The sequence below is a fragment of the Bison bison genome, unplaced genomic scaffold (genome assembly GCF_000754665.1).
Source record: "Bison bison bison isolate TAMUID 2011002044 unplaced genomic scaffold, Bison_UMD1.0 scf7180017864385, whole genome shotgun sequence".
NCBI lineage: Eukaryota > Metazoa > Chordata > Mammalia > Artiodactyla > Bovidae > Bison > Bison bison.
Genome location: NW_011494957.1, coordinates 3415874 through 3432844, shown reverse-complemented (window position 1 = coordinate 3432844; position 16971 = coordinate 3415874). Strand labels below are relative to the sequence as shown.

Sequence of the window (16971 nt, the reverse complement as noted above, 5' to 3'; positions counted from 1 at the left end):
TAGAAAATCAGAGAAATAAAATGAAGCCTTTTTAACAAAAATATTTCAGTCACAGAATGGGAGAAAATATTCACAATACAAATAACATACAAAAGACTTGCGTTAAGAATATATAAATAGTTCTTACTACTTAACAGTGGACAAACAACTCAAAATCAAAAGGGAAAAAATTTTAACAGATTTTTCATCAAATCAGAGACATAAAAGCAAACAATAAACACATAAAAATATATAATTAGTCATAAAGAAATACAAATTAAAACCACACTGACACATTACTGTACACTCACTAGATTGGCTCAAATCTGTTTTAAAAATGATAATACATGTCTGAGAGGAAACGGAGGCTAAGTCCCTTCAGTCATGTCCAACTCTTTGCAACCCCATGGACTGTAGCCAGCCAAGCTTCTCTGTCCATGGGATTTCCCAGCCAAGAATTCTGGAGTGGGTTGCCATTTCCTCCTCCAGAGGATCTTCCAGACCCAGAGGTTGAACCAGCAACTCTTGTGTCTCTGGCACTGGCAGGCAGATTACCACTAGCACCACCTGGGAAGCCCAACTCTTATACATCAGTCGTGGAAAAAAATAAAATGGCATTACCACTTCAGATAAGGTAATTTTATTATTATACATACTTAAACATTACACCTCCTTCATGACTTTATTCTTTTCAACAAGTTTTTTTAAAAACTCAATTTCTTATTTACTTAAACATACATCTGCTGTGCATGTGTGTGCCTGCTAAGCTGCTTCAGTCACGTCAGACTCTTTGCGACCCTATGGATTGCAGTTCTCCAGGCTCCCCTGTCCATGGGATTCTCTAGGCAAGAATATGGAAGGGGTTGCCATGCCCTCCTCCAGGGGATCTTCCTGACCCAGGGATCGAATTTGAGTCTCTTATGTCTCCTGCACTGGCAGGCAGATTCTTTACCACTAGCGCCATCTGAGAAGCCCATGTCTACAACATAGCCCAGCAATTCCAGTTCTAAGAACTGAAACAAAAATGTTTATGACCATGAAAATACCTGTACACGTTTATGGCAATTTTATCTGTATGCAGCAGCAGGGTTGATCATTTTCACTTAAGCATTCGCCAGTAACAAGTAAGGCTTTGAGGACCATGTGGCTGGTCTGTCATAACTACTCATTTCTGCCATCACAGCCACAACATGAAAGGAATAGACAGAGCTGCCTTTCAGTAAAACAAACTGCTTTTATAAAAATGGATGGATGGTCACTCAGCTTGCCGACCCTGAGAAAAGCCAAAAAATATAAATGATCCAAATGACTATCAACAGGTAAATGGATAAAAACCTACATATCCATACAATGAAATACTACTCAGTAATGAAAGAGAAAGACAACTTGTTGTTCGTGACTAAGTCGTGTCTGACTTTGTAACCTCATGGACAGGAGCATGCCAGGCTTCCCTTTCCTCAGCCAGCTTTCAGAGCTTGCTCAAATTCACGTCCATCAAGTCGGTAATGCCATCCAACCACCTCATCCTCTGCCGTCCACTTCTTTTGCCCTCAATCTTTCCCAGCACCAGGGTCTTTTCCAATGATTCGGCTCTTCGCATCAGATAGCCAAAGTATTGGCTTCTTCCCCAATGGAAGACAACTAATATATTCAATAATGTGGATAAATTTCATGCTAAATAAAAAAAGAATGGCACAAAAAACTATATACAGTAATGATTCCATTTACAAGAAATGCTAGGAAAGATAGATATCATCTATTAAAAAACAAAACAACAGGTGCCCAAGGCTAGGGGAGGAGGGCTGAGACCTAACTGGGAAGATCTGGGGGAGGATGAAAACACACTCCAGCATACTGATCACGGGGTTACACCATGTATTGTCAAAACTCAAATGCTGTACGCTTAAGTTATGTCTATTTTGTCAAATGCTATTTAAACCTCAAAGATGATTTTTAGAAAGAAGTACAGAACACTACATAATAAAGCTGAGAATGACTCTGAGAAGAATTCATTCCTTTCAAATAAGCCTAGAGGGAGGAGTCTAGTTAGAAGTCAAGTTTGCTATGGATCTGAATGAATACACTGAGGGCTTGAACTACAGGGGATTGAAGCTGGAATGAAAGAGAGAGATTTGAGACTAAATTCTCCAAGTTGTTACCTAGATTCTTACCCATTATGTTTGTTAAGTGAAATTATTTTCATTTGATATCTATAGTTCTTTGCTACCTACTTTATGGGACAAAATTTGAGAATATACAGTACCAACATGTTGCTATGCTGAGAATTCATAAAACAAATGATACAAAATGATACAGAATAATAACTATTTCCTGCCTATAAATTGAGCATCACTTGAAATGCACTAGTCCTCAAACTGCACTAATTTAATAGGAACAGAAGAGGTATTTCATATAGTCCTAAATCAGAGCATTCAAATGCTGAAGATAAATAGTGTCTGACTCCTTCCTACTCTACACCACTGTTCATGCCTTCAATATCTTCAGGTATTCAGAGTCCATCTGATGAACCCAGCAGCTCGTGTCTGTACCCTCTACCTCTGGTCAAGGGCACTGCACCCTAACAATATCCACCCCAATCTTCCCCTACCTCCCTAAAAATAAATCTTAGGAAGTAGTACAAAGACTCCTCCAGCTGCTGGCTATCTTTCTTCCTTATAAAATCAAGGATCTGTGTTAGGCAGGATGTGGTAAAACCTAAGAGGGTCCCCAGTGTAGATTCCTGCTGTTTTGATATTCACACCCCTGTCCTCCCTGAGGGTGGCTGGACCTCATGGCTCACTTCTAAAAACCAAAACAGTGCACAGATGTCATCTGAAAACGACAGTACAAACACTGTCTTCCATCCTGGTCACCCTTCTTCCTCTGACTCCCTCTGAAAAGGGAAGCCCAAGAACACTGGAGTGGGTAGCCCATCCTTTCTCCAGTGGATCTTCCCGACTGGAGTCAACTGCATTGCAGGCAGATTCTTCACCAACTGAGCTATAAGGGAAGCCCTGTATCAGGAAACCTCTAGTGGTGCAGCCCTCAAAACTGTTTTAATACACTTTAGGGGTGTATCTCATGTACACTAAAGTTAGTGAAATACTGGTATAGGTGATAGCAAAATCACGTAAGTAGTAAACCATGTCAAAAAAATACAGAAAAAAAATTCATGAAAGTGATACAAAAATAACTGATGTTAAAAAATTACCATCTTAAAGCAATATCATTATAATAATCTTTAATGTACAAAACAAAGACCCACCATTACAAAGAGGAAAGAAAATTTGACTATATTATCATAGCATTTGACTATTCTTTTCAAGAAAACTTCTAGCCAAATAACTTGAAGCTGCTTAACCCAACTGGTCTTGGGCAAGGAATGTAACAATAAAACAGCTGGTTTTTATCAGCTACTATGCAAATGTATTTAGCATTCACCAAACTGCCACTGCTAAGTCGCTTCAGTCGCGTCCGACTCTGTGTGACCCCAGAGACGGCAGCCCACCAGGCTCCCCCATCCCTGGGATTCTCCAGGCAAGAACACTGGAGTGGGTTGCCATTTCCTTCTCCAATGCATGAAAGTGAAAAGTGAAAGGGAAGTCGCTCAGTTCTGTCTGACTCTTAGTGACCCCATGGACTGCAGCCCACCAAGCTCCTCCGTCCATGGGATTTTCCAGGCAAGAGTACTGGAGTGGGGTGCCATTGCTTCATCAAACTGCTAAGGCTATTCTAAAATAATCAAAATCATATCTATTTTGATTTCATAACTTCATTTTAAGGAATTTTTTATTTGTTCCTATAGCAGTTCCCTTGTGGCTCAGCTGGTAAAGAACCCGCCTGTAATTCAGGAGACGTGGGTTTGATCCCTGGGTTGGGAAGATCCCCTGGAGAAGAGAAAGGCTACCCACTCCAGTATTCTGGTCTAGAGAATTCCATGGACTACAGCCCATGGGGTCACAAAGTAGGACACGACTGAGTAACTTTCACTTTTTACTTTCATAGCAGTTCCTGGGGACTCTCACAGGCCAGAGGCCCAGGGAAGAATAGGCAAATTACAGTATGGGATGCTGATCAAAGACAGGCTAAGAGGCAAGAAGGGGAGAAAAGAAGAGGCAGCATACACGTTTCATTTTCCAATAAAGAAAACTTTCTTGTGAATTCCTTCACATCAAGAATATTGAGCTATTTTCAGAATGGCAGAACAAGAACTTACAAAAATCTATAGAAAGCACTGACAAAACTTGTCAAAATCAACTTTTTCAGAAGTATAAAAATTAACCAAAGGCATGCAATAATCAAAGGAGCATTTACTGAAGAAAAATGACTCCGTCTCAGTAAGAACAGCAAGCTCTGTGGTGTTTTATCCCATCCCCTTCTTCCCAGCTCTGCAGTAGTCTTATAAACCAATGTGTTAGCAACTCAGGATAGCTGTAAAAGCCATCCTCCTAGCAGTCACTAGCACAGACTAACAAAAGGCTGACCCAAACAATTTAAAAGCAAAACCTAAGGAATGGAAGTTCAATACAGGGCTCTGAAATGCTCACTGCAACATATTCCTAGGAATCTAGAATGCCAGGTGTACATTCAGGACTGTTTTCATTCCAAAGAAAGACCCGAGAAGATCCTACTCTCTCATCTCTGGATAATCCTGAGGCTTTGTGCAAACGCTAAATGAAGTCTATACAAACTGCCTCCTGGAGTACTGAAAGTATGTCCAACAGACCTACACAGCCCCTCAACAAAGGCTGACTTATTATCAAAAGCAATTAAAGAAACCCCTGTCCAAACATTAGCTGACCACTAATTGAGCAGAAACTGCAAACACTGCACACAACAAACAGGCTTTTACAAGATTAGTTCAGGAAAGTCACAAAGCAAACAGCAACAGCAGCAAACCTAAATGACCGTGGGGATGGGACTGTTATGAAAACCGTGGTGTCGGAAAGAGACCAACAGCACTTGAAGACACAGAATAGCAGAGTTACGCAGCCCTGTGTGGGCTGTGCGGAGTTGCCTCCAATGGCTGAGCGCCCCAGCTTTGTTTTGGGTATTTTTTATACACCATAAACTTCTCGCTAAAACAGCTCAGATCCCTCCCTTCCCCAGGCAGCCCAAGCAAGCAAGGTGAGCAAGCAAGGTCACAGAAGTGGAAGCTGTGATTGACAAATAGCAGCTGTTAAAACAAGATTAAGGAAGGAAAAGCTAAAGGCTGTTCCTTTAATTGGGGGCTTTGATCAATATGTTTGTAACAACAGTTATCACCCTGTATTATTTAAAACGCTCAGTTCTGAACACAAAAGTAGGAGACTCACAAAGAAACAAGAAAGTACGGCCTATACTCAGGAGTTTAAAATACCATACAGTAGAAACTGTACCAGAGAAAGTGCAGAGGGCTGGACCTGTAGACAGAGACAAGCAAACATAAGAAGCCAGTTGAAATTATCCACTCTGAGCAAAAACAAATAATAAAAATTAAGATGCTGAGAGATCTGTGGGGATGCCATCAAGCATACCAATATATGCATGTAGGAGTCACAGGAGAGGGGCAGGACAGAAAGGGTATTTGAAAAAATAACGGCTCCAAACTTCCCAAGTTGATGAAAAACATTAACCTACATGCCCCAGAAGCTTAATAAACTTCATGTAGGATAAACTCAGAGATCCACACCTAGGCATATCCATACGCTAGTAAAGCTACTGAAAGACAAAGTGGGTATCTTGAAAGCATCAGGAAAAAAGTGACTCCTCACATACAGTGACCCTCAATAAGATGAACAGCTGACTTCTTGTCTGAACACTGAAGGCCTGAAGACTAAGATGTGACATTTCAAGTGTTCAATAGGAAGACTATGAACCAAGAATTCCATACATATTGAAACTTCAAAATGAAGCACAGTCCTACAGAAAAATTAAAGACATTCTCAGATAAAAACGAGAGCATCTGTCATTTTCAGACTCTCCCTACAAGTAACACTAAAGGGAATTCTTCTGACTGAAATAAAAGGACAACAGTTACTAATTTGAATCCACATGAAAAAATAAGAAGCACCAATGATACAAGGTAATCACACAGATAAATACCCCCGTCCCTGGGATTCTCTAGGCAAGAACACTGGAGTGGGTTGCCATTTCCTTCTCCAATGCATGAAAGTGAAAAGTGAAAGTGAAGTCGCTCAGTCGTGTCCGACTCTTAGCGATCCCGTGGACTGCAGCCCACCAGGCTCCTCCGTCCATGGGATTTTCCAGGCAAGAGTACTGGAGTGGGGTGCCATTGCCTTCTCCAAAAAGACAGTATAAATGTGTTTTAATTTGTAACACTTTTTTGGTCCTAACTTAAGACAACTGCATAAAAACAATAATCATGAAACCGTGTTTTATGAACTTACAATGTATAAAGGCATAACTTATCTGACAGTAGGGCTTCCCAGGTGGCTCAGTGGTAAAGAATCTGCCTGTAAATGCAGGAGATGTGGGTTTCATACCTGGGTCGGGAAGATCCCCTTGAGGAAGAAATGGCAACCCACTCTAGTATTCTTACCTAGGAAATCCCATGGACAAAGGAACCTGGTGGGCTATAATCCATGGGGTTGCAAAGAGTTGCACATGACTTAGTGACAGCATGCAAAACACGTCTGACAATAATAGTACAAAGAAGGGGCTCAGAATGGAGTTACAGTGGAGCAAATTCTTGGTATATTGTTCAAATGAACTTGACGTTAATTTGAATTAGATTGTTTTAAGATGTTAGCTGAAATTTCTGGAGGAAATTTCTGGAGGAAACTAAGGAAACAACTAAAGAAAAAAATATATAGTGATCTCTGCTTTACTAAATCAAATTACTAAATCAGTTCTCAGCCCTAATCTTGTAACAAATAACATAGGCTGATCACTATTTTCTCTTTGAAACACGTTTTTTTTTCCTCCTAAGTCTCACTTGTTGGAGCCTCCTCCTTTCTGCAACCTCTAAACGGCTGAGGGGCTCTGGACTCAATCCTTGATGTCCTTCTCTTTCCTGTCTTCATTTACTTGTCAGGTGATCTCACCCAGTTTCAGGACTCCTAATATCAGCTAGATATTGATGGCTCCCAAATGTGCATCTATATCCATAACCTATCCTCTGAGCACCAGAGCCAGCACATCCAACAGCCCATTCTGTATCTCACCTTTGACATTAATAGGTACTTTCACCTAAATGCCTAATAAATGTCTGCATGGCTCACTGCTCAAATGTAAAGTCTTCAGAGACACTTTCCAAGACTATCCTATGTAAAACAGAATCTCTCCCTCACTCTCTATTCCATAATCTTTTTAAATTTTTCTTCATGGACGTCATCACAACCTATTTATATTTATGTATGTTTTAGGTTAAGTTCTTTTTTTTTTTTTTCTTCTTTTTACAGCTTTATTGAAGTATAATTGACATATATCAAGTTGTACAAAAAGTACGCAATTTGGTGTTTTGACATATTTACACTCTTGTAAAACCATCACTGTAGTCAAGATCATGAACGTGTCTGTCACCTCCCAAATTTTCTTATGTCTTTCTGTAATCTCTCCCTCCTGCTCCTCCCCCTACTCCAGGCACCACTGATTCGCTTTCTGTCACTATAGATAGTTATTAATTTCTAGACTTTTATGTAACTGGAATCATATATACTATATATTTTTTTCTGTATGACTTCTTTTCCTCAGCATATTTATTTCAAGATTCATCCATGATGTTTCATATATCAATCACTTATTTGTTTTTAATGCTGAAAAGTATTTGTTACGTTAATAATACCAGAAATTTGTTTATTCATTCACCTATGGAATGTTGGTGGACATTTGGGTTCTTTTACATTTGTATTACAAATAAACCCACTATGAATATTTGCTATAAGTTTTTGTGTGGACATATGCATTCATTTCCTTTAGGTAAAATATGCAGGAATAGAATGGCTAGATTGTGTGGTAAGTGCATGCTTTTAAGAAATTTACAAAATGTTTTCTGAAAGTGGTTGTATCATTTTACATTTACACCAGCAATAGATGAGCATTTTTTTTAAATTTTATTTTTAAACTTTATATAATTGTATTAGTTTTGCCAAATATCAAAATGAATCCGCCACAGGTATACATGTGTTCCCCATCCTGGACCCTCCTCCCTCCTCCCTCCCCATACCATCCCTCTGGGTTGTCCCAGTGCACTAGCCCCAAGCATCCAGTATCGTGCATCGAACCTGGTAGGTTAAGTTCTAAGTGCTGAATCCTTGTTCACTGTTTTACCTTAGTGCACAGAACACACTTGAATATTTATCAAAAGAAGAGAAAGGGAGTACTGATTAGGAATAACTGTATAAAAGGGTTTTTTACCAATACATAAAATAATGAAGATACTTACTTTTCCTTTTTTTCTTGTTTGTGGGCCTTTCTTGTAATTTGAGCTGCTTTTCTACTATATGGATGGATGACTTTTTTTTCCTGTCCTACACTTTTTCCCTTTGGTGCTTTAGGCTGAAATGTAGAGAAGTATATGACACACATAGTCAGATACATAAATGACTTCTGTCAAAAATTTTTCTTTAGAAATAAAAATTTTAAACAGTAATATAACAGAAATACTGTGAGCTGGAAATATGTCACTAGAAATCAGGAGATATGTCAGACTCAGTCTTTGTTTCCATAGTCCTAACAGAAATGATATACAGTTGACCTCTGAACAATACAGATATGGAACGTGTGGGTCCACTTGAACGTAGATTGATTGTTTCCCACAGTAAGTACTACAGTGCTACATTATCTATGGTTATGGAGGAACTGTATATATGGAGGGCTGACTATAAACTGTATGCAGATTTTTGCCTGAGCGGAGAGTCGGTGCCCCTAATCCCTGCACTGCTCAGGAGTTAACTGTATTCAGAACTATGCTCCAGTGATGTAAGAAAATAAAGGCATGGAGCCAATAAACCAGGTTTTCAACTGTTCCATCTTTAAAGCAGATACAGAGAATACAGATAGTGAGAAGACTCACAGGTGGACATCTGGATCAAAGTTAAAGTTAAGAGAGGGTAGAAAGAACCCAAGATGTTAACAGGAGCCTGACTGTAGAAGCTGTAGAAGAGAGTGGGCAGTGAATAAAGCAAAATCAAAGCTGGATACACAGGAAATAAGAACAGAGGGAATAATATAAGCCATCTCAAATCAGCCCATTCCAAAAGATACAAATTATTTTCCTATTCAAGACTTAGGCCAGTTAACCAGGTCCTCTAAACTAGCTGTCTAGCATTTCAGTACTGTTTTATTCCTACATACTTCTGTATCTTATATCTGACTTAAATTACTCAGGAACTCTGTTTGGATCCCTGTAATAGAAAGCCAAAATAACAGCGGCTTAACCCCAATGAAGTTAGCTCTCTCCCACAGAAAGCAGGAGCTGGAGGCTCTGCTCCATGCAGCCCTGAGGCCCACTCCTTTTTGCTGCATGCTGTCCTCAGATGGAACACCAGGCCTTCAGTCCAGCCAGTGAGAGGCAGAAGAGAAAATCAACAGGCATGTTCCTTCTCTATTATATATAAGGAGAATTATATAAGTGATTAGTAAATACAGTCTTTATTGCCAGAAAAAAATACATGATTATAGAAGAACAAGAGGCTCTTTAGGGGACAGCTGGGAATCTAACATATCTAATCTTCAAAAAGGTCACATTTTTAGAATATTCTCTCTGAAACTACTGGCACTGCATTAATGCAGCCTCACACTCTTCCATGATTAAGGTGGCCTTGAGGTTTCCATCGGAAGGACGGAATGGCTCTGTCTGGAACACTGATGAGTAGAGCCCTTCTCCCCGCTGAAGGGCTTCACTAACTTGGTTAGGCCCTAAAACCTTAACACGAGAAAAAAACTACTCCGACTTACTCTCCAGCATTATACCCCACTCAAAAGACTCTTCATCACATTCTTACTAACTTCTCACCATTCCCAGAACATACCATGCTGTCTTTTTTTTTTTTTTTTAACTTCTGGAGACTGTACTTGTTACCTCTGCCTGTAAAATCTTTATTTGTCCTTTCATAAAATGCAGCTCAGTCACTTCCTTTATAAAACTGTCCAAGTAGAATTAATCAAAATGACCACCTCACATACATATTCATTTCTTCAACAATTATTAACTTAAATGTTCAATAAATATTTACTATTGCCTTCTTGATAAACATGACTAGAGAAGATTAACTCCAAGTGTGAAACCCAGGCTGCCCCTAGAAGCTGGTCACGGGTACAGGAGTACAGTGCGAAACCATCATCAGAGTGTGTGCGTTCTTCGTGTCTCTCTGCGCGTGTAGAGGGAGGAGGCAGGAAGGTGTAACAGGAACTCATGTGCATGAGGGTTAGCTAGCAAACACAGATCAAATAAAACTTCCAGAACTCAAGGCAGGCTGCCTCTAAGACGGCCCCCAGTGACCACCCCCTCCTGAGGCGGATGTGCGTCCATCCCCTTGAGTGTGGGCAGGACCTAGTGGCTCACTTCAGTGGACTAACATTTGGGAAAGTGATAAAGCATCAGTCCAGAGATAGATTACAAAAGGACCCTGGCTGTGTCCTGCCCACTCCACTCTGCCCTCTCTGGCTCCCTCCGATGGAGACTAGCTGTCTTGTGGTGAGCCGCTCTACACAGAGGCCAGCGGGACAAGTGACTGAGGGAAGCCCTCAGGGAGTGAAGAACTGAGGCCCTCGGTCCAAGAGTCCTCAAGGAGCTGAACTCCACCAAGAACCATGTGATGGAGCTGGGAAGTGGACCCTCCCCAAGCTGTGCCCTGAGACGAAGCCACAGCCTCAGGTTATGCTTTGACTGCAATCTTGTGAGAAACCTTGATGGAGAGGATCCAGATAAAGTATGCCTGGTCTGTGACTCACAAGAACTATGAGATAATAAATTCTGTTGTTTCAAGCCAGTGAATTGTGGGATAGCTTGTTAAAGAGTTAACTGATGCAAAATCAAAAAAATAAAGCAAAGATATCTTTGAAAAGATTTTTTATTTCACATATTCTAACAAATAAAGTGCTTTCAAAAAATGGAACAAGATCACAAAATTCTCAAGAAAAAATGATAGTCTCTGAAGCTGTAAAACTTAACTGAAGTTACAGACTTGTGTAACACTGTTTTAGCAGTAAGCCCAAGTCTACAGAAAATTTCCTTTAAAGATTTGAAAACTTTCTTTAGAACGAGAAATAATGTGATAACCCTCGGAGTACAAAATGTCCACACAGCTTTAGAAGACCTCATTTTAAAGAACCTCTAAGACTTAGTTCAAAGAAAGTACAAAGAAACCAAACTTACATTCTGACTCAACTGTGGACTATGATTCCTTATAATAATTTATTCATGAAAAGGTTGCCTCAAGACAGGTTATAAATATACAATAAGGCAGAGAAATATGTACCATAAAATAATAAATTTCAAAACAATTCTATGTCAATATATTAACTTTTTTTTACAAAAAAAAAACCAACAAAATGCTTCAACAGAGGAAAAATGAAGTAACAGCCTATCAATAAAAATTAATCTATTAATTACATTCTATTCAAAATAAATGCTTCTTAATTAAAAAGCAATCAATCTTCATTAGTCAGAGATTCTTCAAATTTATTTTAGAAAACATCTGACAATTCATAAGATAGTACAGAAACATTCTATATATTGGAGGGGAAATGTTTACGCTGTATTTTCAATTCACTTAGTATTTTGTTTCAAAAAGCATCAGAGTTAACTTTCAAAGATACAGCAATAATGTATTGTTTTCATATGCATAAAAGACTATTCTAAACAACAGAAACTTCTGAAAAGTTTCTGGCATCATAGAAATATTCTATTTAAGAAAACTGGTATTAAAAGTCTCTCTTACATACAATCTTTAGTGATCACTTCAGAAAATTCATTATAGACCAGTCTTCGGATTCATACTTGAGATTAACAAAGAAAACACAAAAGCAGTTTATTCAAACACAGCAACAGAGACAGGTTTTCAGGGGCAATACACTTTAACTATTTCTATAAAAACCATAAATAACAAAATAGAACTTTCCCTAAAAGGCAATCAAAGCCATCAAAGAATCTAGGTACAACTAGAAAAAGAAATGTCATTTCAACTGCCCAATATAACTAGAAACCTAAAAAAATGATCATTTCACCAAACACACTTAAGGTACACAAATACACATAAATATTTTTTAAAAAGTAGAGGAGTAATGCCATGCCTACAACTGAGAAAGCTTACAGTATATAATACCTTGAACCACAAGTAACCATAATCACAAAGATAAATTCTAGAATATGATAAACTAAGTCACTTAATATCAAAGACATGACAGGAATACAATGAACTAATTAAGAGAATCTGACCTTTCTTTTTTTTTTTTTTTTTGCAGTGATTCTATCCTGAAGAATTCTAGGGCACTTCCCTTGCTTAGCAGATAAATATGATGACAAATGTCAATAACAAATACCTTGTTAGAGAATCCAGAAACGACACACAAGCCGTGTTAAAAGTGAAAAAGTGAAGTCACTCAGTCGTGTCTGACTCTTTGCGACCCCATGGACTGTAGCCTGCCAGGCTCCTCCGTCCATGGGATTTTCCAGGCAAGAATACTGGAGTGGGTTGCTATTTCCTCCTCCAGGGGAACTTCCTGACTCAGGATTGAACCCGGGTCTCCCACATTGTAGGCAGACGCTTTACTGTCTGAGCCACAAGGGAAGCCTTTAAGCCATGTTAAACCTCACTCAATTTTCAAGGACCATTTCCAGTTTAAGTTCACCTCCTCCTTGAAGCTATCCACTAACATGTAACCATTTCATTCTCAATAATCTTGGTCTCTGGGGAGCACTTTCCACACAGCACTTAACATACTGTACTGACCAGTCATTTAATTTCACACTTGTGTTTATTTCCTCCATTGCAACTCCCTGAAGACTACAAATATGTCCTATTGGGTTGAAAAACAAGTTCGAAAGAAATAAAAAGAGGTTTCCAAGGTGGTGGAGAAGTTCTACCCGGAGCTTGTTTTGCTCCACAAACACATCAAGAACACATCAATAGGTGGATCAGTTATCTACATCTACAGGTAGAGCACCAGCTGATCACTAGCAGAAGACCTTGGATACTGGAAAGGACAAGAGGGATCACTGTGCAACCAGGTAGGATGAAAAAAAGAAGGGGAAAAGATGAGAGGACATGGGACAAGACCTGTGCCCTGCAGGGGAGGTGAAGGCGGGTAGAAGTCTCATCTGGGGATGCCCCCTAACTGACAGGGCAACAACAGACACAGGTGGAGCATCTGAGGTGTGGAGAAGGGGGAAACAGCTGGCCTGTGGCAGATGGACAGAGACCTTCACAGACGGCTGGTGCTACAGCCGTGCACCCCAGACTGGGATATGTCCCCACCAGTGCACACAGGGGCTGAGAGCTGGAACATGCAGGCAAGACAGAAAAGCTGGGGAGAGGACGGCTGCTGGCTGTAAGGAGACAGCCTGAGAGGACGGAGGGAGGAAATCTGTCCCTGGGAAAGCCTGAGGAGGAAACTCAGACTGCCACAGACGCAAGGTACTACTGCTGAGTGGTGAGCAGGGGTGGGACCTGCCATCACACCCTCTCTTTCTCCGTGTGCTGGCTCCTGCCTGCCGATGGGTTGGGAAGGGTCCCAGCCAGGGCAGGCCCTAGCGTACCTCTCTCTGGGCACTGGGAAAGGCCCCCAACAGCGGGCCCACACATGCCCACAGCTGAATTCCAGGAAAGGCTCCCAGTAGGGCTGATCTTAAGCTAGCCATCTGTCACACACGACTGCAAGCTTCCCTTCCAGTCCTCATCACTGAAGGACTGGATTTCTCGTGGCCACCAACTCCTCCGCTCACTTGTTGATGCTGAGACTCTGATCCCAGCAGCCGTGCCGCCTCCACACCCTGTCCTCACCAGGCCAGACCCGAGAGCTCTCAGGCAGCCTCGGGAGCAACTCCTGTGTGTGGCCAACACTCAGAGGTGGGGCGAAAACCACAGCTGAGCCCCAAGGGTCTGGTGACTAAGGAATAAAAATCTCTCCGTGCAGCTGCACAAAGTGTAGATTAAATCCCTGCGATCAGCTTGCTAAACCCAGCATCTATGGAATATTCAAATGGACAATGACTGTTCCCACAATGGAGACTGGTCTAGCTGTAGCAGCTGTGGACTCTGCGGCAAGTACATGTGAGAGACGGTCAAGGTCAGAGTCTGAGTGTCCCCCCAGTGCCCATAGCAGGTCCAGAGACCTACTTAGAGGTAACGGAGGATCTGCTGGGGAGGCAGAGGTTGGCTGTGATTCATAGGAGGGGCAAGGACACTAATAGATGAGACCCCAGGAAAATATTATTATTACTATTATTATCCTATATTCTGTTGTTGTTTCTCTCATAATTACCACTTCTTACTTGAAACTGTGAAAGCGTTAGTTGCTCAGTCATGTCCAACTCTTTGTGACCTCATGGACTGTAGCCCACCAGGCTCCTCTGTCCATGGGATTCTCCAGACAAGAATACTGGAGTGGGTACCATTCCCTTTTCCAGCACATATTCCTGACCCAGGGATTGAACCTGGGTCTCCTGCACTGCAGGCAAATTCTTTACTGTCTGAGCCACCAGGGAAGCCCTATTTTTAAAATTTTTCTTTAATTTTTTTTAAATTTGTTTTACAATTTTTTCTTTTTTATATACTTTTCATTGTTTTCTGTTTCTTCCTGTTCTCCCTTTGTTCCATTTTGTTTTTATCTTTTTTTAAGTTTTTCTGTGTTTTAGGTTTCTTTGCTTTTTTTCCTGCACTCTGCTTTTATTTTTTGTTTCTGTTAATTTTGATTTTAATCATTTGGTTTGACTTCTGGGTTACTTTGCTCTGGTAGTTCTCGTGCTTCCGATTTCTCCATTTTTGTTTCTTCTGTGTGCAAGAGTGCACCTGTTATTTGTTCAGCTCTGGTGTTACTATTTGTCCTGGGCTCTGTTTCTTCGTTTCTCTTTTGTTGTTGTTGTTGCTCCTACTTGTTTATCTCTTTGCCATCTGTTTTGAGTTTTCTTTGACACCACCCATGTTACTTTATCCTTTTTCTTTTGCCACACCGTATGACTTGCAAGGCCTTGGCTCCCCAGCCAGGGGTTGAGCCTGAGCCTTTGGGGTGGGAGTGTTAAGCCCAGGATGCTGCACCAGCAGAGAATGCCCAATCCTAGGGAATATTAATCTGTGACAGTTCTCCCAGAGGTATCCTTCTCAACTCCAAGACCTGGCTCCACCCAATGGCCTTCAGTCCCCAGTGCTAGATGCCTCATGCCAAACAACAAGCAACACAGGGACACAGACCACCCATCAGCAGACAGACAGCCTGAAGTTGTACTAAGCCCAGAGACACCCCAAAACACACCACCTGATGTGGCACTGCCCATCAGAAGGACAAGATCTAGCACAATCTACCAGAGCACAGGCACCAAGACCTCCCACCAGGAAGCCAACACAAAAGACAGGACCAAACTCACCCACAAGGGGCAGACATCAGAAGAAAGAGGAGCTAAGACTGCAGAAAGGAGACCTCAAACACAGTAAGTTAGACAAAATGAGAACATAGAGAAATATGTTGCAGATGGAGCAATGTAATATCCACAAAACCAAATAAATGAAGAGGAAATAGGCAATCTACCTGAAAAACAATGCAAAATAATAATAGTAAAGATGACCCAGATCTCAGAAATAGAATAGAGGCACAACAGAATGGAGAAAATATAATAAATATTTAACAAAGAACTAAGAGAAATAAAGAACAAATAATGATGAAAAATATAATTGAAATGAAAAATACACTAGAAGACATCAATAACAGAATAACTGAGACAGAAGAATAAGTAAGTGAGCTGTAAGACAGAATTGTGGAAATAACTACCATGGAGCAGAATAAAGAAAAAAGAATGAAAAGAAATGAGGATAATATCAAAGACCCCTTGGACCACATTAAACTCACCAACACCTGCATTATAGGGATCCCAGAAGAGAGAAAAACAAAGAAATGGCTTGAAAAATTTGTGAATAAATTACAGTCAAAAATCTCCCTAATATGGGAAAGGAAATAGCCACCCAAGTCTGGGAAGCACAGAGAGTCTGAGAGTCCCATACAGGATAAAACCAAAGAGAAACAGGCTGAGACACACCGTAATCAAACTACCAAAATTTAAATTAAAAAAAAAAAAAAGCAACAAATAAGATAAAAGGAACCCTCATATAAGGTTATCAATTGATTTTTCAGCAGAAACTGCAAGCCAGAAGGGAGTGGTAGGATATATTTAAAGAGATGAAAGGGAAAATCCTACAACCAAGATTACTCTATCCACCAAAGATCTCACCCAGATTCAACAGAGAAATCAGCTTTACAGACAAGGAAAATAGCTGAGAGAATTCAACACTACCAAACCAGCTTTACAACAAATACTAAAGGAACTTGGGGGAATGGGGGGAGGAGAAACATATGAAAAAAGACCTATAAAAAAACCCCAAACAGTAAAGGAAATGGTAATGAAAAATCTCAAATAAACAACCTAAGCTTACACCTGAAGCATATATATCAATAATTAACTTAAATGGAAATGTATTAAATGCTCCAACCAAAAGACAGAGACTGGCTAAATGCATACAAAAACAAAACTCCTATATATGCTGTCTACCAGACACCCACTTTAGACCTAGGGATACATACAGACAAAATGAGGGGCTGGAAAAAGATATTTCATGCAAATGGAAATCAAAAGAAAGCTGGAGTAGCAATACGCATAATGTTAGGTAGTTAGAATAGGGAAAAAGAGTCCAGAATGGTGGTGGCTAAAAGATAAGGAAGAGAAAAGCCTGCGAAAATAGAACAAAAGAAGGTCCGAGGACCAGAGTGATCAGATCAGATCAGTCACTCAGTCGTGTCCGACTCTTTGAAACCCATGAATCACAGCACGCCAGGCCTCCC

At 40.4% G+C, this 16971-nt stretch overlaps 1 protein-coding gene across 1 annotated transcript in view; it reads right to left on the bottom strand.

Moving 5' to 3' along the window:
• Positions 1 to 16971, bottom strand: part of TMA16 (translation machinery associated 16 homolog (S. cerevisiae)) — a 31976-nt gene that overhangs the window by 10381 nt on the left and 4624 nt on the right. Inside the window, exon 2 of the mRNA XM_010858342.1 lies at positions 8366 to 8478. Within this exon, the coding sequence (XP_010856644.1) occupies positions 8366 to 8478 (113 nt within the window). The remainder of the gene's footprint in view (positions 1 to 8365; positions 8479 to 16971) is intronic.